This window comes from Paroedura picta, chromosome 11, assembly GCF_049243985.1.
Source record: "Paroedura picta isolate Pp20150507F chromosome 11, Ppicta_v3.0, whole genome shotgun sequence".
NCBI classification, from domain to species: domain Eukaryota; kingdom Metazoa; phylum Chordata; class Lepidosauria; order Squamata; family Gekkonidae; genus Paroedura; species Paroedura picta.
Window position 1 is genome coordinate 38,055,606 of NC_135379.1, and position 21,356 is coordinate 38,076,961.

Consider the following 21,356-nt stretch of genomic DNA (forward strand, 5'->3'; position numbering starts at 1 on the left):
TAAAGTCAGGGAGCACTAGATGTCCTGCTGAACTGATTAAATGAATGTGGCATTTCAGATTCTCCGTCAAGAGCGGTTTTCTTGTTAGCTAAAGGCAAAATCAGGGTTGGTTCAGCATTTCAGATTTAGCGAACTTAGGGGAGGACACTTCTTGTTTCTAAAAATAAATAGCAATCCCGCTTTTATCAGTAATGGTGTACTTACAATATTAATTTTTGAGTAAGTAGGATTCCAAGATAAGATCAACCATTTTACTAAGTTACAGACAGAATGTAAAATGGCAATTCCAGGATGTCAAACTGAACCCATACTGCTCTAAAAGGGATTCGGAGAGGTTTCCCCCTGTGAATTAGGGCAGAATTTGAACCTAAAATCATTTGGTTGCTGAAACTTTGTGGTCAGTTCCAGTTCACTGGGGGGGGGGGCTGTCCCCAGAGATTTGGGGTTAAAGTACAGGATCTGCTCAATCCCCTGCTTGATTCTAAATTCAAGATCTATCTTTGGGATGACCTAGTAAAATCTCCATCAGCTTCTAACATTAACTCCTCCACAAAATCTCACCAGTTCTAGGGAATGCATTTACATCAAACTATGTACAGTAACCATGTAAGGCTGCTTACTACAGTAGGGGGAAAATCCAGAAGATTTGGGGGTGGAGGTCAGCATGGTATAATGCCGTGAAGTCCACATTCCAAGACATCCATTTTCTCCGGAGGACCTGACCCCTGGAGATCAACTGAAATTCTAGGAAGTCTCCATGCCCCACCTGGAGGATGGCAGCCCTTTAGCACGGAGGTCATCTGGATACATGGACAGTATAAGCTGCCGCTGATCTACATGCACATTCAGTTTCTCCCTAGTTCAGTTTCTCACTGATTGAGCTATCAGAAACACACATCAGAACATCAGTAGCTCCCTCACTCACAACACAGCCCAATGCTGAGTTTCTCCAGTCAGTTGAAATCAATAGGCTCAGTCTGGAGCAACTGTGCAAAGGAGGGCACTGAACCTTAGACCAACTTGCATTAAACAAAGCAGAACAAAATTTGAGTCCAGTAGCAGAGAGACAGCTTGGTGTAGTGGTTAGGAGCATGGACTTCTAATCTGGCAAGCCAAGTTTGATTCCCCGCTCCTCCCCCACATGCAACCAACTAAGTGACTTTGGGCTATTCTGACTGGGCAGGAATATCAGGGCTCTCTCAGCCTCACCTCCCTCACAGGGTGTCTGTTGTGGGGAGAGGAAAGGGAAGGCGAATGTAAGCCACTTTGAGACTCCTTTGGGTAGAGAAAAGTGGAATATAAAAACCAACTCTTCTTCTTCACCTTTAAGACCAAAGAAGTTCACTCTGAGTATCAGCATTCCTGTGCATGCACACTTCTTCAGATACATGCATGCACATACCCAAAACTAAACTTTGTTGGTCTTAAAGGTGCCACAGGACTCAAACATGGTTCTATTGCTTGAGACCAACATGGCCACCCAACTGAATCTATCTTGTATGAAATAGTTAAGTCATACCTTTCAAAAGTCTTTTGTTATCTAAGCAGAAGAATAATTTCATTAAGACACAAGACAAATGCATATGCTGAAACTTCTGCTTACTTGGCAGGCAAAATCAATACAGAAAGAGAGAGAAATGACGGATACCATCTCAATTCTATCAGCACGGGGGAAAAAAGGTTCAATAATAAGTAAATAGTTCATCTTCAAAAACGAAATGCACCATTTGGGATCTCTTGCTTCCGCACTATTATTAAGAGCAAGTTGGATATCAGTTTAATAAAACCAACAGACAATTGATGCAACTCACAAATAAATGGCATGAGTCACTCCACGGGCATCACAATTACCTTCCTGTTCTGCTGTTGTTCTTACAAAGAAAATGACAGGGGGGAGGATATGGGGGGGAGAGGGAGAGATCACCAGTGATTTTGGTGGCCAACCTCCAGATGGTCGCTAGGGATCCCCTGGATTGACAATTGATCTCCAAGTAATAGAGGTCAATTAACCTGAAGAAAATGGCCACTTTGAAAGGTAGATTCTATGGCTTTGTACCCCACTGAAGTCCCTCCCACTTAGGCTCCACCCCCCCCCAAATCTCAACGTGGAGCTGGCAACCCTACCAACAAGTAAGGCTCCCCATGGTGCAGTTTAATGTTAGGGGAGGGGAGACCCCAGTCTGGAAAGTGCTGCTTTACATTAGGGCTCCAAAATCAATGTATCAAGGGGCTTCAACCACTTAATATCCTACAATTGCTCTATGACATTTCAATAGTAGCGTGTCAAGTGAGGTATGAATGCACGTGCTGTTTAGGGGAAAGGCCAAACCTTGGCTGTGCACTCTGCCAAATTCACTAGAGCGGTCATATACAACTAATGCTAATTTCCTTGCTCTGTGAACTCCGTGAATTCAGTTTAGCAGCACATAACGTTACCTGTTCCATCATCTGGCAACTGCTTGTACCATTTGTATCTTTAAAGAGGTAGCAATTTAACAGAAACTCATTCGCTTAGCAAGATCTAAAACCCTGAACAGGGGGATTTATCGCATCAGGAGCTTTGACAAACATATAAACTCTCCAATCCCTTTCACAAGCAAGCATCTGTATTATATTATATCTGATCTGTGAAAAAGGAGCTTACTTCAAACAACACAAAACCTTAAAAATTAACAAATGGCACACATCTCACAGGGGTATAAAGGTTTTTTCCAAAGTGTACATGACTGGGGTTCATATAAAAAGACTACCTTGACCTAGGACAAGAAGCATAGGCATAGATACCTTATTGCCAGCTTCTTTCCCAGAAAGATAAACAGAAAGCATGCATACCAGCAGAGTGAAACATGTAGATAATTTGAATATAAAATCTGGTCAGAAAAAAAAATTGGCACAGCCTCTGCATGGTAAAGTTACTTCTTTGATGACCTCTATTAGCATTTAGATTGAAAATACCTAGTCATCCCCTTGTATTTGCATTTATACACACACACACAATCAAAACAGACCCTTGCTAAATGCTAAGAAAATTAGCAGCCACGGTAAAAAAAAAATTCTCACAGCTTAGTGACCAGTGAAAAGCAGGTGGGCAGCTCTGACAAACAAGAAATAAACAGTGTCTTTTCTGCATCTGCATACAGTTCTGCATAACTGAATTTATTGATTCATAAGTGGTCCAGTGTCAGTATAAATAGCATAGTGGTCAGGAGTATAGAAGACATCAACTTATTACAAAAGGCAGAAGCGCCAGATGATTTGATGGCAAAATGGAAGGTGAAATGATGCAACGGAAGCATGTTTGGGATTTTTACAAATCCAGCTACTCTTAGTCACTAATGAGATCTAATGTTGTAGCCTCCCAGCAAAGGGAGTCGTAGAGTGTTGGTAGGAATTTCACCAGAAATATCAGGGCAGTGTGCTAGGGCAGGGAGATGAAGAAACACATCCCATGTTAATTTTTAACCCAAAGGGATTGAAATATGAGGGCAAGTGTCACAATGATGTTCAACAGAACTCTGGTCTGCCCATGCTGAGAATTCTGTGCAAATTCTGACCACCTCGTATCAAAAGCAACGACTGGGAACACATGGAAACATGTCTACCTTGAAGTCCAATAAATTATACCTGCTATTTGCAAGTACTCCTGTCTAAAATGAAAACTTTTCTTCATCAGGCTGCCTGCAAAACACCAATCCTGACCACCAATCCTTGAACAGGAAGAGAACACCTGCTTAGATCAGCAACTAGTTGTTTTGGTGGTAAACCTGCCCCTCTCCACCCCGATGTTGCCAAATCAGTCATCAGACAGGTGTGGCAGATGCAATAGGCACAGGGACTTTACTGACCGGCCTGGCTGAAGCCACAGTCTTGGGCATGGTTTCAAAAGGCAGCTGTTGGCAATCGAACACTTCAATTTGAGACCAGTAGCACCTTAAGACAGGGGTAGTCAACCTGTGGTCCTCCAGATGTCCATGGACTACAATTCCCATGAGCCCCTGCCAGCATATGCTGGCAGGGGCTCATGGGAATTGTAGTCCATGGACATCTGGAGGACCACAGGTTGACTACCCCTGCTTTAAGAGAACATCAGGAGTTTGGGCTCTCAAAATCTTATACCTGAAAATCTTGTTGGTCTCAATTGAGCCTGAATCTGCTGCAGTTCCCCAAACAGCTCTGTGGCAAAGGCAGGGGCAGTTTCTACCCATGTGCGAAGAGAAACGCTTACTGGAATAAACAACTCCGCCAGTGATTCAAATTGGCTGCTAAAAAAGAAATACTTGGCATCTTTTACCAGATTATCTTTAGAAAAACAGAACTTCAGCACTAATATGCCAAAGGGGGGGGAGCAATCAGCACTACATCCGCCCACAGACTGCTGAAAAACATGGCACATCCGTCTCTTCGCCAGTGGCAGCGTCCACCTGCAGTTCCGACAAAGTCAGAGTGACTTTGTGGACACGCTTTGCTCATACTGTAAATAACAGTAATGGCTGGAACTGCACTGAGCAAAATAAATGATGCTATCAAACCACAGACCAGACCAGGATGGCCCCAGCTAGCCGATTCTCACCAGATCTCATGGTAATAAGTACAACAACAATATTTATTGGTATATGTAATGATTACAAAATGTATAGTAAAACAAATCATGGTACAATCCATCAGATCTTAAATTCCCAGAGCCTAATAGCCATTTGCAAAAATTTACCCACCTTGTGAACTATATCAGGATCCTAATTAGAGAAGAAAAACATTATTTTATGGTTATCAGGAAAAAATTCCATTTGGCTGGGAGTGCATTCAGGACACTAGCCCGAAAAGCATCATATATAGGGCACCATAGGAAGAAATGCTGTATAGTTTCTATATGGCCTTGTTTACATGGGCAGTGTCTGCATGTATATGGAATTCACACTCATGCTTGCTAGTTTTGATATAGGAATTATTTTGATGGAAGACTACCACGGAAGCCCATGTTTGCTCTTGGCCTGGGAAATCCTATGGGGTTCAGTGCATCAGCTGCGACTTGGTAGCATTCCCCACTACCAGCAAATCCCAAAGCTCTAAATGTAACTCGAGTTCTCAGTTCCCACCTCCCACCCTGTTTGACTGCACAAGTATTAAACAGGGAAAGATACTAGGTTTACAGAACTGTGAAATACGCATTTATTTTGGTCAACAACCCGTACAAAACACAAAACAGTAAAACACGATATAAGACTGGTTAAAAGTTCCCAAACACATGAATTATTTTGGAACCTCTAACCAATCCTATATAGGGCTTTACTGTTTTGTATTTTGTGCTGGTCACTGACCGAAATAAATGTATTTGATCTAAAATACACAGCCCAGATTGATTAACAGGAAGTCTACAGGGGGAAATACGTATCAGAGGAAAAAAACACAATTGCATAAGACATTTACAACAGACTACTCTCATTCATAGATAAAGATGTTCCTTAAATAATCCAACTCTTATCTTCTGCCAAAACATTTCACTCCTTTTAAAAACAAACCTTACCAATATCTGATAGTATTCTGTTTGGGGAAATCAGGTTCAAATGGTTTGTCAACAAAGCATCTGGCAGCTGTTTACATCAAGTGACACTGATCATTCCCAGGGCCTGGTGCTTTTGACAGTATCATCCCACAGGAGGAGGATAATGGGATACGGGAAGCGAAGAAGGGAATCTCCGCCACCAAACCCAGGCACAGACACGCACCAACAGTGTGAACCAGAATTGGCTACTGCTTCCCGGCTGTGCCAGCAAAACAAACTGTCACTGATTATAGTCCAACCAGAAAGCTTTATTGATCAAGGGGGAAATAAAATCCCGCTTCCCTTGCACGGTCATCCCAAATGCAAAAACAGCAAAGTAAACATGTGTCCCTTTAGAAAAGGAGCATTGTCTCAACTCAGAACTACCCCACGGAGTTCTTGCTCATCACGGTGGACTGCAATCTCTACTATAAAATCAGAGTCCAGTGGCCCCTTTAAGACCAACAAAGATTTATTCAAGGCATGAGCTTTCGAGTGCAAGCACTCTTCATCAGACTAAGAACTCCCTACATGACAGTCGGATGCAATCTCTACTGTTCATGCCCTTCAGGGGTGAGAGAAGTCCACTTTCCTCAAGAGCTTTTTAAAAGTGTACAAAGGCCATGAGTACCTCGCTTGAGTACGGAAATTAAACAGGCGTCCGGCCACATCTTCAAGAGTCACAAAATGTATTCCAGCCTAACCTTTCTTGAGTCACAAACTCACTTCATGGGAGGCAAGATGTAAGCATGCGCTTCATCTGTCCGAGGACTTCAAACGGCCCTTGCAGAGAACATCTATTACAGTGGCAGTCCGGAAAAGCCGACCCATCCTGGCCGGCAGCCCTGGCTGAGCTGCTCACATGGACCACAGCCACCCACCAGATTGAACTACCAGCACACCCTGGGGACCCTGCAGAAGTGGAGCCCAGCACATGGCCACACGGTGCATGTATCAGCCAACTCACTGAAACCTGGACCTCATTCACCCACAGCAGGCAACTTCCCTGGTCCCATATCCCCCCCACGGCCGGCCGACATTCCTGGGAACGGATCTCAAATCCCTGCGCCTCCCAGAGACGCCTGGACGGATTCCGGATGGCTTCACACCCCTTTCTGGAAGGAGCCCTTCTTGGGAACTGACCACGGCTGTGAACGGGACTGAAAGGCAGAAACGTCCCCCCGGGTTGGGAATTGGGGTGCTGCTGGATGAGACCCCCAGGAAAGGGGGGCAGGAGGGCACCCGGGGCGCCAAGGGAGGGTCAAAGGGGGTCCTCGGAGGCGCAAAGTGGGGGAGCGGAGGGGGGGCAGGAGGCTGAGGGCTCCGGGCTGCCCCCCGCCACCAGAGGGGACCCGGCCAAGCGTCCCCAGCCCAAGCGGCGCCTTCCTCACCTGCTCTGCCAGCCCTGCAGGAGGTTGGTGTATTTGCTGAGGGTGCCCTCGAGCACCGGCGCCTCCGCCTTCCTGCCGGGCGTCAGCGCCCCTCCGCCGCCCGCGCCGGGGCTGGCCGCCACCGAGCCGGGGCTGCTGCCGCTCCCGCCGCCCTCCGGCCTTCCCGCCGCCGCCGCGGCTGCATGTCGGCCCGAGGGCGCCCGGCCGGCCGAGGAGCAAGGCGACGAGCCCGCCGACGTGGGCCGGCTGCTGCTGCGGCTGCTGCTGTTGCTGCCGCCGCCCGGGGCCGCCGCGCCTTCGGGGCCGCCCTGCGCCGCCGCTGCCTTCTCCATGGAGCCGGCTGGAGCCGCTCCGGCCTCGGCCGCAGGGAGTCGCCGCCGGCCGGCCGGCCAATGCCGGACTCATACGCGGGGAAGGCGAAGGGACGGCCGGGCGAGGGACCCGCCGCCGCCTCCTCCTTCTCCTCCTCTTGCTGCTGCTGCTGCGGGCGGGCGCGGAGGCGGCGCTTTGTGGCCGGACGGCGAGAGATCCGCCCCGTCCCCGGCGAGCCTCCCCCGAGCCCGGCCTCTCCCGCCAGGCGCAGCTGCGAGTCTCCGCCTCGCCGCTCCGGAGAGCCGCGACTCCCACCCGGCGCAGCGAGCAGGCAGCCCGGGCCGCGGCTCTCCCCCAGCCGCGCCAGCAGCAGCTGCTGACCCGCCTCCCGACGCCATTGGCGCGCGGAATCTCACGCCAGGCGGGCAGGCGGCCTGGCCCCGGCCCCACGGAGCCCTGCGCTTTTTCGGGCGAGGAGCAGGGATTGCCCCCCCCCCAGCTGTGGGTATCTTGGCTATGGGGGGGGGGAGCAGCCTTTGGCCTGAAGCAGCAGGACGAGGTGGGAGTCCAGGGGCACCTTGGAGACCGACGGTTTTAGTCCGGCCATCAGCCGCTTTCGGGGGCACGCCCACCTCGCTGGGAAGGACGCTTAGGTGAGCTCTGAGGACCTGTCCTCGTCCCGGGCATACTTCCCCCCTGAAATTATGTGCAAGAAAGAGAGAAGCTTTTCACCAGCTGGAGAAGTCCCAAAGCGGCTCACAAACACTTTTATCTTCCTCTCCCCACAGCAGATACCCTGTGAGGTAGGTGGGGCTGAGAGAGCTCTGAAAGAACTGCTCTATGAGAACAGCCTCAAGAGAACCGTGACTGGCCTAAGGTCATCCCTGCCGGCTGCAGGTGGAGGACTGGGATTCTCCAGACTGGAGTCTGCTGTTCTTAACCACCACACCCCACTGGTTCCAGAATCCCCATGCTGGAATGGGTCATGAACACCTGGTGAGCCTTCTTAACTGGACTGGCATGAGAATCCAGCTGAGAATGACTGCTCTAATGCCTCTCACAAAAACTGTGTGCAGCCCCCAAATGTGCAAGTTTACTGGAGAGTCAGCCCATTAAATCCAAGGGACTGCAGGCGGGGAGCCATGCTGGTCTGAAGCAGCAAACCATGAGCCCAGTGGTACCTTTAAGCCAACCAAGTTTTATTCAAGGTTTAAGGCAGTGGTTCTCATCCTGGAGGTCGGGACCCCTTTGGGGTTGAATGACCCTTTCAAAGGGCTTGCAGCACGGCAAGCAGCTTGGCGGGGGGCACCATCTACACAACAGCCTTGTGGGGTAGATCGAGATAAAGCATTCGTCTGTCTGGAGCAGTGGTAAAGAACGAGATCGGTATGGTGGGGCAAGAGGCAGAACTGAACTGAGAAACTCCAGGAAAAAAAACAATTTATATACAATCCTGAACAATGGATCTTCCCACCATTGGTCAGTTTCAGTTTAATGTCTGTGGAAGAACCCTTGCATAATGTTATGGTTGGGGGTCTCCACAACATGTGGAACTGTATTAAAGGGTCGAGGCATTAGGAAGGTTGAGAACCACTGGTTTAAACTGTCATGTGCATGCATGCTTCTTTGTATACAAGAAGTGTGCAGATAAAAAGTGTGCATGCACATGAAAACTTATATATCTTGAATAAAACTTGGTTGGTCTTAAAAGAACCACTGGATTCAAACATTGAAGCCCAAGGCAATCTGCAGGAGGCAAACAATGCAAGATTGTAGCCCAGATGATGATTGCTTTCAGCTACTGGGTATGTTTTGAACTGTTTGTCCCCCGCCGTATATAAATTCAATACAGTTTATGAGCATCTTTTCAAACAGTGTATTTCGACCCTTCCAGAGCCAGCAATCTCCTGAAGTGCAAACACAGGAAGTCATGGGACAGGAAGAAGGTGGACAGAGTTATGAGTCTGTCGGAGACCCTGGGCAGCAGATTAAAAGAGCTAGAGGCAGGAAACAGAAGCTGTGCCAGTGGCACATGTACCATAGTGAAGAACTTGTCATGGGTCACAGGCCATGGAGGCATCCTGCCCTTCAGGACAGACTGCTCAGACAAAAGAGCAGTGTCACCTGATGGAAGGCTGAAGCTCTTCTGTCCCCCCCCCCAAAAAAAAAACAGCTTTGTTGGGCAGCCCCCCAGCCAGTTCAGAGAATCAAGGACAGGCCGGTAGCAGCATCCATCACCACACCAAAGCCAGGAAAAGTGCCTGCCTGCCTCCCTCAGCTGGACCTTTTTTGGCCAGACCCATCCGTGATCTCCCCCTGCTGGCCACGGCAATGCCTGATGGACGTGTCGGATGTCCAACAAGGAGAAGGCCAGGCAGGCAGCAACTGTGACACCCCCCACTTTGTTGCACCCGTGGGACACCCATGCCTGGACGGCTTCATTGCTCCCCCCCCCCCCGGCAGCCAGGCAAGAGATGTCCAGAGGTGGTTCACCATCACCTGCCCTGCATCACCACCCTGGTATTCTACGGAGATCGTCCTTCCAGCAGCTAGCCAGGGCCTCCCTAGCTTCTGAGATCTGACAGGATCAGGCTTACCTGGGATATACTGGTCAGGCCTCTCGTTTCACGTGGGTGGCAAGAAGCAGGGATCAACAGGCTCAGGTTGGAAGTCAGGAAGTCAGGACAGTTTTCAAATTAAGTGTAGATAATCATTCCTGGCAAAAGCTCTAACCGGACAAATTAATATAAGGAATAAATGCAGAAAAAACAGTAAGGCGCTTTGCCTGATCCAAAAAGGGCAGGTTCCTCCACTTGTCCTGTGGAAACCCTTGGGCCAGTCTCCCCCTCTTAGCCTAACCTACCTCACAAGGTTGTTGTGAGGATAGAATAAGGCAGGCGGAAGGAAGGAAGGAAGGAAGGAAGGAAGGAAGGAAGGAAGGAAGGAAGGAAGGAAGGAAGGAAGGAAGGAAGGAAGGAAGGAAGGAAGGAAGGAAGGAAGGAAGGAAGGACCTAACTCAGAGAAAGGTGCATAGTGCAAATATAAGCACCAATAGATATAAATGGAGTATAACTAACAAAGCTTGTGTTAGGAATATGTGCTCAAGCCTCTGTAGGTTAAAACATGTTATAAAATTAAATATTAATTTATTAAAATTAAAAACTCAAGGCTTAAAATATAACCTCGTTAAAATCCAAGTGTGCATTCATGCTAATGCCACCACTGACCAGCCACGTTTCGGTATCGCTGCCTTTATCAATGGTCAGGCATAAATAAAGCAGCCTACATAAAATACAGGAACAGATACATTAAATATACAATTGGCTCCTTTACATCTGGAACCATTCGTGGCACTTAATATTTTGTAAGAGCCACTGTGGGAAGAGCAGTGTCTGGGCTGCAACGGGCTTTCATTCTAGTACAGTGATATAACATGTTAACTATGTAGGACACTAGGGACCTTAATCAATTCTATGGACCAGAAGACCAGATAAAATTCTTTGAGGCTTCTTATATTTCTAAAGCAGGCCCTGGTCCAGATGAGCACTTCCAGTGTCCAGTGAGTGTACTAGAGCAGGGGTAATCAACCTGTGGTCCTCCAGATATTCATGGACTACAATTCCCATGAGCCACTGCCAGCAAATGCTGGCAGGGGCTCATGGGAACTGTAGTCCATGAACATCTGGAGGACCACAGGTTGACTACCCCTGTCCTAGAGGAGCCAGCCTTTCTCCAAAGTATGCTGATGTGAAGTATATAGTAAAGTATACTTTATTGTAGTAGACCTTAAATCCTGTTGTAAACCGTGTGGTAATGCATGCGCAGTGTTGGGAGGCATTTGTGACAGGCATGAGCATCATCACCATGGCCCCGTCTGTCTCAGCGTTCACTAGAACATGTGTTGAGCAAGCCCATCACTTTTTGACGCTCCTATTTAGAAAGAGGAACTCAAACAATTTTCATGGTTGCATCATCAGATGGTCCCATAACCCGTGCGATGGCTGAGCTGAGGGTTATCTTTACAAGACCGCTCTTTTTTTTAGATAACTTAACCCCAAATAATGACCTTGATTGGCTCCATGCTTGGACCAACAAGCATCAATACGAATCGATTGTAGAACCATCAGGAGGGCCAGCTGAGCCACCCATCTGGGTTAAATGCTGCCTCCAGCATTCTTGTGAAAAGGGGCAAAGCACAAGAAGTAACACCGTCACGCTTGGTTTAAAAGAAATGCACGTTCTCCTGTGTGGCTTGCAGAGGAGGGCATGAAGAACTGTTACTTGTGCTGCCATAATGGACTCTCTGGCAGCATTACTTATCAGTGTTTCTGCTTGCAGTGCCTTTTTAGCTATGTTGCACGGCACTTAAACACTTTAATGGATTGATCTATAAGCATATTAATTGAAGCAGGGGTAAAAGCCTGACCCTGATAAAGGGAACAGAGCTTGCTTCCGATGCCAACCTCAGTTGAGTCGGGGTTCCACTTTTGTGTTGGTTCTAAGACTCATGTGTGAACTGACTATGAAAGCACAAATAGACAGCAGCACAGAGGAAAGGAAATGCTAAGCTCTTCACAGCTTTTATGATGTGCTTGCAACAGAAATGTGAATTATTGTTTCATGATGCAAATAAATGTGGCAGAACACTTGCTGGGATCAAGGTGTGGCTCAGGTAGATCATCAGCTCTGTATGTCAAAGGTCCCAGGTTCAATCCCCATCTTCACAGCTTTTATGATGTGCTTGCAACAGAAATGTGAATTATTGTTTCATGATGCAAATAAACGTGGTAGAATGCTTGCTAGGATCAAGGTATGGCTCAGGTAGATCATTGGCTCTATTCGTTCCAGTTTCAATCCTCATCATCTCCATATAAAAAGTTTCAGATGTGAAAGGCTATGGCCTGAGACTTGAGCTGCCATTCTAAGTTGGACTTGGATAGATCAAGAATCTGATTCAGCCTCACGCATGTCTGCAGTCCAAGATTCAGTCATTCCCTGCCAAACCCAGTTAAAGAGCCACAGCTTCAAGCGTGGCATTTTTAAGAAGAAACCTATCCTCATCTTTGTCAATGCAATCACCATCTTTGTTCAACAGGGCTACATGGATTCCAGATGAGCTGATTTTGAGGTACATGATTTTGCAACACAGTCCAACACAGCATTATGCTCTTAGAAGCCCAATGCATTTAGAAGAGGGCAACATCTTAAAACAGCACTGTCAGGATTACAGTGATGTTGTGTCTGTCAGCTGTTAATCTTAATGAGAGGGTGCAGAGGAGAGCGATGAGGATGATCTGGGAACCAAACCCTATGAAGACTTGGGAATGTTCAACCTGGGGAAGAAGAGGTTGGGAGGGAACATGTTCACACTCTTTAAGTATCTGAAAGGTTGTCACTTGGAGGAGGGCAGGGAGTGGTTCCTGTGGGCAGCAGGAGATAGGATCCACGGTATGTGTAGAATGGCACTGGCTAGATATCAGGAACAGAGTAGTTCAACAGTAGAACTGCCTGCCTAAGGAGGTGTGGTGAGCTCCCCCTCACTGGCAGTCTTCAAGTAACGGCTGGACAGATACTTATCCTGCATTGAGGATAGGGTTGAACTTGCATTGAGCAGAGGCTTGGACTAGTTGGCCTGTTTGGCCCCTTCCAACTCTGGTTCTATGATATCAGCTCTGCAGGTTGGCCATTTGTTTAACATTCTAATGTGCAAAGTGGTTTTCTGCTCACATGGGTATCTTCACTACATTGTTAATATTGTTAAGCACATTGTATTTCCCCTTTCCTCCAAGGAGTCAGGGCATGTATTTCATTCTCAACCTGACAAGAGCCCTGTGAGGGAGGTAAGGCTGAGAGAGCCATGACTGGTGTAGTCGCCCCAGAGAGCTCCCATGGCAGATTGGGAATTTGCACCTGGATCTCCCAGGTTCCTCTGACCCTTGCTGGCTTGTAAGAAGTAGACCAATATTATTCCTAATTTAAAACTGAGGCTGAGAGAGAGAATTTTAAGTAAGCTGTATTGCCTGAAATGGGAAGTGAGTACAGATTATCTGGCTACAAGCCTAGCACTCTTCTCTGGACAAACCAGTATCTGGAAACTGGGCAAACAGAGCATGAAATGACAATATCCAGTAAAAATGTCACAAATTGTTAGGATCAAAGATGACAGCTTGTCAAGATTAGGGTAAGGTGTGAGACTTGACTTATCCTGTATTTTCCTGCAGTGCCTATCCCTCTTCATTGTTTAAGAATATGTAGGCTCTGTGGTTCAGCACTGTGATTCATTTTTTTATATTTAGAAACTTCTCACCTCTTAAATATGACATTCATATACTAGAAGCTATCCAAAATGTAAACCAACACAGCATGGAGAAATATTTTGTGCAAAAGCTTTAAAAAGGGACAAAAACACGAACACTGAGCTCAAAAAACCCCCCCAAAGGGTTGATTGGTGTGTATGATGTATCGGTTATTATTAAATTGCAGAGAAAATAGTGCCAGAATGTGGGTTTGCATCCAGTCGCCCAGCTGTCCATGTCTAAGATTTTAGATTCAAACATAATGATGCGCACTTCAATTGAATGCCTGTTGAGATGAGGGGAGATACTAAATTCAATGCAAACTAGAAGAGAAGTGGCTGCTGTAGATGACAACATCTGTGCTCACAAATTTTCTCCCCTGCCTTCCTGCCCTCACAAGCCAGCTAATAAATTAAAACATTCACGACAAAATAAAATTTTGAAAACCATTAAGATCAACTTCCCCATAAAAATACACAACATTAAAACTATTAAAAACAGAGCTAAAATCATAAAAACAACAATTTATGTACATGATGGGGGAAACGATTAAAAACAGAGCTAAAATCATAAAAACAACAATTTATGTACATGATGGGGGAAACTATTAAAAACAGAGCTAAAATCATAAAAACAACAATTAATGTACATGATGGGGAGGGGTCAAATCAAGATATCACCTTGCATGTGTGTATAATTCAGACTTCCTGGGAGACCCCCATTCTAGCAGCTGTAGAATAGACAGAAGCACATAAAGGTGGCTGGCTGCCATGGTCTGTCTAGGTCAGCCTTTTCTACTCTGACTGGCAGAGGCTTTGACTTGGGTCAAAGTCTTTCACATCACTGCTTACTAACAGCTCATGTTAACTCAAATGGCTGGAGACTGAACCTGAGGCCCTGCTGAGTAACACGCCAGAACCTTTGACATCCCGTTTGCTGCATCTTTCTGCTGGAAATAATTGTCAGCCTCCAGGGATGTGTCCATAGCCCTGTTCACAAGTTACAGTGTGTGCATGTACAATCCGTGTACGGCATCCCCTTAATTTTGCTTTTAATGTCCACTGATTCATGTTACATTCAATGGACATACAGCTGAACATGTGATGGAAACCAGCAGATCAATATGATGGAAACCAGCAGATCAGCCCCATTTTAAAAGCCCTGTGGAACCAATTGACTTCCGCACCCGACACTCAGCATGTCCTCCCGTGGAACACAGACAGCTTAGCACAACAAGAAATCTTTACAGGAAGCAAAGACATTCCATCACTAATATAAACTAAGTCCCATCCCAAGTGACATCATCAGCACAATCACTTTTTTAGACTGGAGGCTACACCCTGGAGGACATTTAAAAAAAGAAAACTTTCTTCTGCCTTCGAACATGTCTGACTGTCTTTTTCTAAACCATTCAAATAAATACAAATAAATAGATAAATAAATAATTGCAGAATTAGACTTCCTAACCCGAAGTATGAGCTTTGTCTATATAGTTTGCATGTATGTGACATCCCTAGGCTTCCTGCAATGCAAGTATGAGCTCCTGCATTACAAAATAACTAAATGCTGGAAGAAAATTGATTGGAAACATATGGTTGGCAAAGACATTGATTTGTATGTAGTGCCGTGAAATGTTTCCTTTGGGTGGAGTTGTCTGCTGTGCTCTTGCTTGTGTTGTTTTTCAAAAGTATGAGTCAGATATGATTTTATGGGGAAAACTGAAAGCAGGAGACAAGTGTGTGGCCCAGGATGATTTTTTAAAAGCATTATCCCCTTTATCCTGCAGATAGTATCCTGAAAAATCCCCCTTTAGTTACCATGACTGTGAATATGCCAAAGGGTTTGAAGGGGGGAAAGAGCATTATTAATTTACAGGTCATGTTCATCATAAGTAAGTAAAAGCTTTGAACTTGAAAATAGCTTTTCAACGTATCTCTGATGCCAGTGTAAGTACACATATAAACTTGAGATATATTTTTCTGGTAGGATTCTTAGTCACTGGTTTTCCATTCATTTCCCTAGAGCCCTACTCTCAGATAACAGCCCCAACTAGCAAATAAAACTGTCTGTAGCTTATAGCAACCCTGTTGGGCAGTGGTTCTCATCTTACCTGATGGCACGACCCCCTTTGGGTCGCCGAGACCGCTGCTGTGGCCTTGGAAACCCAAAGGGGGTCATAGGTTTGGCGCTACAGTGCTCTGGCCATCACGGATGCCCGAGGTGCCAGTGCTGCAGAAGGGAGGGGCACCAGCAGAGCTGGCACCCCTCCCCTCTGCAGTGCTGGCCGCCTCGGGTTTCCATGATCGCCAGCACACTGGAGCGTGCAACACTTGTGCCATTAGGAAGGCAGCGGTGGCAGGAGCAGCAGTGACCCCTGGGGAAAGGACTTATCGACCCCCCCTAGGGGTCACGGCCCCCAGGTTGAGAACCACTGCTGTAGGGTTTTCAAGGCAAGAGATGTTCAAAGGTGGTTAGGGCCAAGAGAAAGTTGCCCTGAGCTGTTCATGGAGAAATATTTGTCTGGTGAACATCTCCTTCCAAGTCACCATGTGTCTACGTGGAATGCTTTTCTTCCAGTTGAGCATCCCAAATATAATTAAAAGCATCATGACTCTAATGGAGGGCTACGGGGACATTAAGCTGAGTGGGGATGAAGTAGGAATAGACTCCCTCAAGAAGACAAGGAGGAAGATAGGATGAAGAATGTAGAGCATCTGTAGTTTGCCGCCTTTTCCTCCAGCATAAACCCAACATTTATGTTAATTACTTGTGAGAAATCATCAGAAGAACTACTGGCACAACGCTATTTTTTCTGATGTGCGGAAATGTCCACTGTATCCACTGAAGTGCTGACAGAGCTGATGGGGTTGGACTTTGCTTCCCCCTCATCCTCAATAGCCCTCTAGGGCAGGGGTAGTCAAACTGTGGCCCTCCAGATGTCCATGGACTACAGTTCCCATGAGCCCCTGCCACCATTTGCTGTCCATGGACATCTGGAGGGCCGCAGTTTGACTACCCCTGTTCTAGGGTAATGGCCCTTGGGGAAAATTCCCTGTGAGTTAACCAGACCTCCTTTGCCTCAGCTTTTTGCAGCTGCTCTCTTTGATTTCAGAGGGGGGCAAAAGTTCCTCCTCCTGCTCAGGTTCAAAAGAGGACAATATAAACTGCTGGTGGGTCCCACAACAGAGTCTGCTAGATGTTTCCCATGCCTGTCAGCCATCTGCTTAATTTCCATTGCTCTCCAAATGACTGTAGAAAGGTAAACAACGGCCCTTCAAACAGGCCTCAGTCTATCAGTGCCGTTGGAGCTCAGGGTTTATGGAGAAAATTCTAGGCATAATAAAAATAGTGAGGGGGGAGGGGAGGGAAGCAGTTTTTTAAAGGTTTATTTAGGAGACGCAGCGTGGTGCAGAGCAATAGACTCTAACCTGGAGAACTGGTTTGATTCCCAACTCCTCCACATGCAGCCAACTGGGTGACCTTTGGCTAGTCTCTGTTCTCCTACAGCTGTTCTCCTGGAGCAGTTTTCTTAGAGCTCTCTCAGCTCCACCTACCCCACAGGATGTCTGTTGTGGGGAGAGGGAGAGGAAGAGAAAGGTGTCTAGAAGCTGCTTTGGGAGTCCTTCAAGTAGTAAAAAGCAGGGCATAAAAGAACAGCTCTTCTTTTCTTATTTGCAGTGGCCAAAGATGTAGGGCCCTGGTGTACTCTAAATAAGCATTGATTTCAACAGGCGAGGATTAAACATGCACTTAAATTCTCGCATTGAAATCAGTGCGTACATCCCTGCTAAGGTTAGACACTTGTAAATCACGGTGATTGAAATGAGAGGGGTTTATACATGTCATTAACCCTTCCATCCAAAGAAATGGAACTAAAAATCTTTGTCTGGCTCCCATCCCTACAAATTACAAGTTTAATACATCAGGACGGCTTACGGCAGGAAGGCACATTACTGAGAAGTCAATAGAACAAACTGTATACATGATAGAGACAAATTAACGGATGATTCTGGCATTACACGGCCAGATTTCAACCTGCCACACCTAAAGGTCTTCTAACAATCAAATGAAAGATGCCTAATGTAAATATCATGTATGACATGGCCTGTCTCCCCTTCCACAATGCTTGTTTGACTGGCCTCTATTGCAGTTGCATCCCCCCCCCCTCCTTTGAGAAGCTCACATCAGTATAAGGGGTGGCCAAACTGGCTCTACAGAGGTCCGTGGACTACAATTCCCATGAGCTCCTGGGTGAGAAAGCCTGGCCTGAGTAAACATGATGTTTTCTCAGGGGACAGCCTCAGGAAGGGTGGACAGGTGTGTTCTGAAGTTCAGTGCCTCCCAAGCATGCACAGGCTCAGTCTGGATTGGGACCATGGCACCCACAGAGAGGTAGCTTAGCTTTTGTGCCATCTTCCCAGCCTGAAAAGTGCTTGCTTGTTTCAAGTGGGTAGCCATGTTTGTTTGTTTGTTTGTTCTTTGCCATCAAATCATGGCTGACTGATGGTGGTCCCAGAGAGTTTTCAAGGCAAGAGGCATCCAGAAGTAGTTTTCCACTGAATGCCTCTACATCACTACCCTGGTACTTCTTGGAATTCTCCCATCCAAATTCTAACCAGGCTAGCTTAGCTTCCAAGGTCTGACAAGGTCAAGCTAGGCTGAGCTATCTGGACCAGGCTGGAAAAAGTGCTGGTGGGCGCTATTTGCCCCATTGTGGAAACAACATGTCGCTCATCAGTAAACATTCAACCCCCAAGAAGGCACATGGCATCCTGCAGGGCTGTGGGGGGAGTCCTAAGCTCCTTTTCTTCATAGGCTGCAGTCTCAACCTGTGTGCAACTGGGACGCACCAGTTTCTAAACATGCTTCATCACCTTCCCCGGAAACATCCCTGGGTCATAACATGTGGCTAGGCTTCAACTTAAAGAGGGGTTCAGCATATAACAAACCACTAATAAAAGGAACCCTAAAACAGGAAGCTATAAAGATGAAGGGGAATCACCTCCTGCACTCCTGCTCCATTAAACTCCTCCGTGTGTGTTCTGGAAGAGACAGGGATGAAAATGTTCTGCTAAAGGAGCTTAATCAGGTTAGCCACTGCAGAGAGAACAAAGAGGTATAATTAAGATGATTTCATGATAGCTCACGTTGATCCTGAAAGCAGATAAGTGCAATCTCTCCATGGTGTTGTAGTGCAGGGGCTGCACACTTGGCAAGCATGAGATCCTGCTGTGAAACTCTTAGAAGTTGGATTCAAGTGGGCAGACATTTTGGTCTGAAGCAGCACAACAAAACAAAATCCGAGTCCAGTGGCCCCTTTAAGACCAACAAAGATTTATTCAAGGCGTGAGCTTTCGAGTGCAAGCACTCTTCCTCAGACTATGAACTGACCATCATGACAGTGGGAATATATAAGCAAAAGTTAATCCTGTTACATTAGCAAACTGTGTCACAGCATCCAAATACAGCCATATGATAATTCTTTGCTAAACCAGCCAATCAGACACCTTGAATACAGTTGTAGGTCACAAAAACATAGAAGTTGGTTATTGCTTTTCTAGATGGTGACAATCCAGTCTGTTTGCTCTAAAACAACAACGGCACTGCATACCCCTGGTAGCATTCTCAGTTCTGCTTCTCTACCCAAGAAGTGTGTATTACCAACTTACAGCCTAAAACAGAAAGTGTTGCAACTTGGCACCCTATCTTGCTGCTGGGGCACTTGAGACGAGCACATGCTGTCCTTAGTGTAGCAACCTAGTGTAGCAACCGCTGGAAGTACGCCAAAGAAACATGAGCAGGGAACACCCACCATTGTACTCCGTGAAGTCGGGAGTACCACGGGCACCTGGTTGTACTGTCAACACTGTGGTCCATGGGCAAAACTGCTTTTGCAACAAGAGAACTCCTAAGTTTCTGTTGGCCTCTGACCAAGCTGCCTCTGCTCTCCTCAGACAGCTGCTGCTTCCCTGCTTCTAATGTACGTTTGACAAGCAGTATTCGGCAGATTCAACATACGCTCCTGAATGCGGACATCACAGACAATGAGAAATGTGGTTGCTAATGTTTAATTTGTTTTTTTACTGCATTTCTACCCTGCCTGTTATCTGAATGAGGACCCAGTGGCTTGCAGTTTCGTCCTCTTGTCTATTCTATCCTCAAAACAACTTTGTGCAAGGTAAGTTAGGCCGAGAGTCGGTGACTGGCCCCAGGTCAACCCACAACCTTCCTTGGGAGAACGGGAACTCAAATCTGGGCCTCACAGATCCTAGACTGATACTCTGATACTCTGATCCACTGCACCATGCTGGCCCTCACCATAGTTGAGCTGTGGCTACTCTGTCAGTAGACAAGAGAAGGTAGTTTTCAAGCTGGCGATGGCAAAAACTTTATTCAAACAATATAAACTGTTATAAGCAGAACGAGTTCCTAGGTACAACGGCCTCGTTTTCGTTTTTACTTCAGCAGTGAACTTATCAATACAGTGTAGTATTTCTTTAAATTGGCTTTTTCAAGGATACTAACAAAGGTAGTCTACAAAGTATGAGTTAGGATCATTTTTTTTTAAAGCAGAAACAGCCTGAAGGTTAGCAGAGCTAAACAATACCCCCTCCCTTCTTTCTCTTGCTGTTCTGTTGCCTTTAGCTTTTTCTGTTTTCCCCTAGCCCAGGGGTGGTCAAACTGTGGCCCTCCAGATGTCCATGGACTACAATTCCCATTGCTTTGGATATGAGCCACCTCTCAGAAGTGCTGCATTGTGGGCATGCTGGCAACAGAGAGAGGGACAAATCTGAAAAGCAGCCCAGTTGCAACTCTGTTAACAAATCTCTACCGAAGGAATGCATTCATATTGCTTGGCAAATGGGAAAGCTCGTTTTACACAAGACCCTACCCTCTGGCCTACGTTCAGTCATGTTTATTCAGCCTCTCATTCTCAAACTTTTTGGCCCTTTCCTCAGGCAGCTTATGACTAGGGTTGTTGGGTTCCCCCACCCCCAGGCACTGGTGGAAGATGGGGGGGTAGGATTATCTGGTCAGGGTTGGAAAACTCCTGAAGGTTTGGAGGCTTCAGTGGGGAACAATGCCCTAGAGCAGGGGTGGTCAACCTGTGGTCTTCCAGATGTTCATGGACTACAATTCCCATAAGCCCCTGCCAGCAAACCCTGGCAGGGGCTCAAGGGAATTGTAGTCCATGAACATCTGGAGGACCACAGGTTGACTACCCCTGCCCTAGAGTCCCCTCCGCAGCATCCATTTTCTCCAAAGATCACTGTAGGCTGAACATGAGCTGTAATTACTGGGGATTCTCAGGTCCCACCTAGAAGCTGGCATCCCTACCTATGACAGAACCTAGAACAATGTAAAGGTGTGAAATAGCACCAAGAAGAGCGAAAGAACCAAAAAGCACACCTAGGCACAATTTAAAATGTCAAACAGATATGCAGGATGCATATCTACAACCATCAGTTTCAGTTTCCAAAAAAAACCCCTTTTAAAAAATGCCATCTTTCCCAGCTGGGGCAACCCTGATAAGCCAAGGGCAAAGCCCACGTCAGGCTATTTCAAAGTTCTTGTGCAGCTATCTGACGTACTGTCTCAGCTTTAGTAATCTGTCCAGTTTGGACAGTGGAAACATCGAGAAAAGCGCCTTCAGAGAGGATCTAGGCATGCAGTATTTTTTTTAATTTTTACACCATTACTTAAACAATGTTCCACAGATAATTCATAATAAAATGTCACATGCCATATCTGTATCTCATTACTGTGTGATAAAACCTGAAAGAAAAGGCACATTAAAATTTCCTTTGACGTTTAAAA

At 46.5% G+C, this 21,356-nt stretch overlaps 1 protein-coding gene across 3 annotated transcripts in view; it reads right to left on the reverse strand.

Annotated features, from left to right (window-relative positions):
* The window catches only part of OSBPL10 (oxysterol binding protein like 10), a 99,498-nt gene that overhangs the window by 72,677 nt on the left and 5,465 nt on the right, over positions 1 to 21,356 (reverse strand). Inside the window, exon 1 of one of the 3 annotated variants that reach the window (XM_077304578.1) lies at positions 6,931 to 7,502. The exons of 1 other annotated variant lie outside the window; for it this stretch is intronic. In XM_077304578.1, coding sequence (XP_077160693.1) covers positions 6,931 to 7,262 — 332 coding nt within the window. In that variant the 5' untranslated portion in view covers positions 7,263 to 7,502. Of the gene's footprint in view, positions 1 to 6,930; positions 7,503 to 21,356 lie in introns of those variants that run through there. One more of the 3 variants, XM_077304576.1, reaches the window with a different exon arrangement.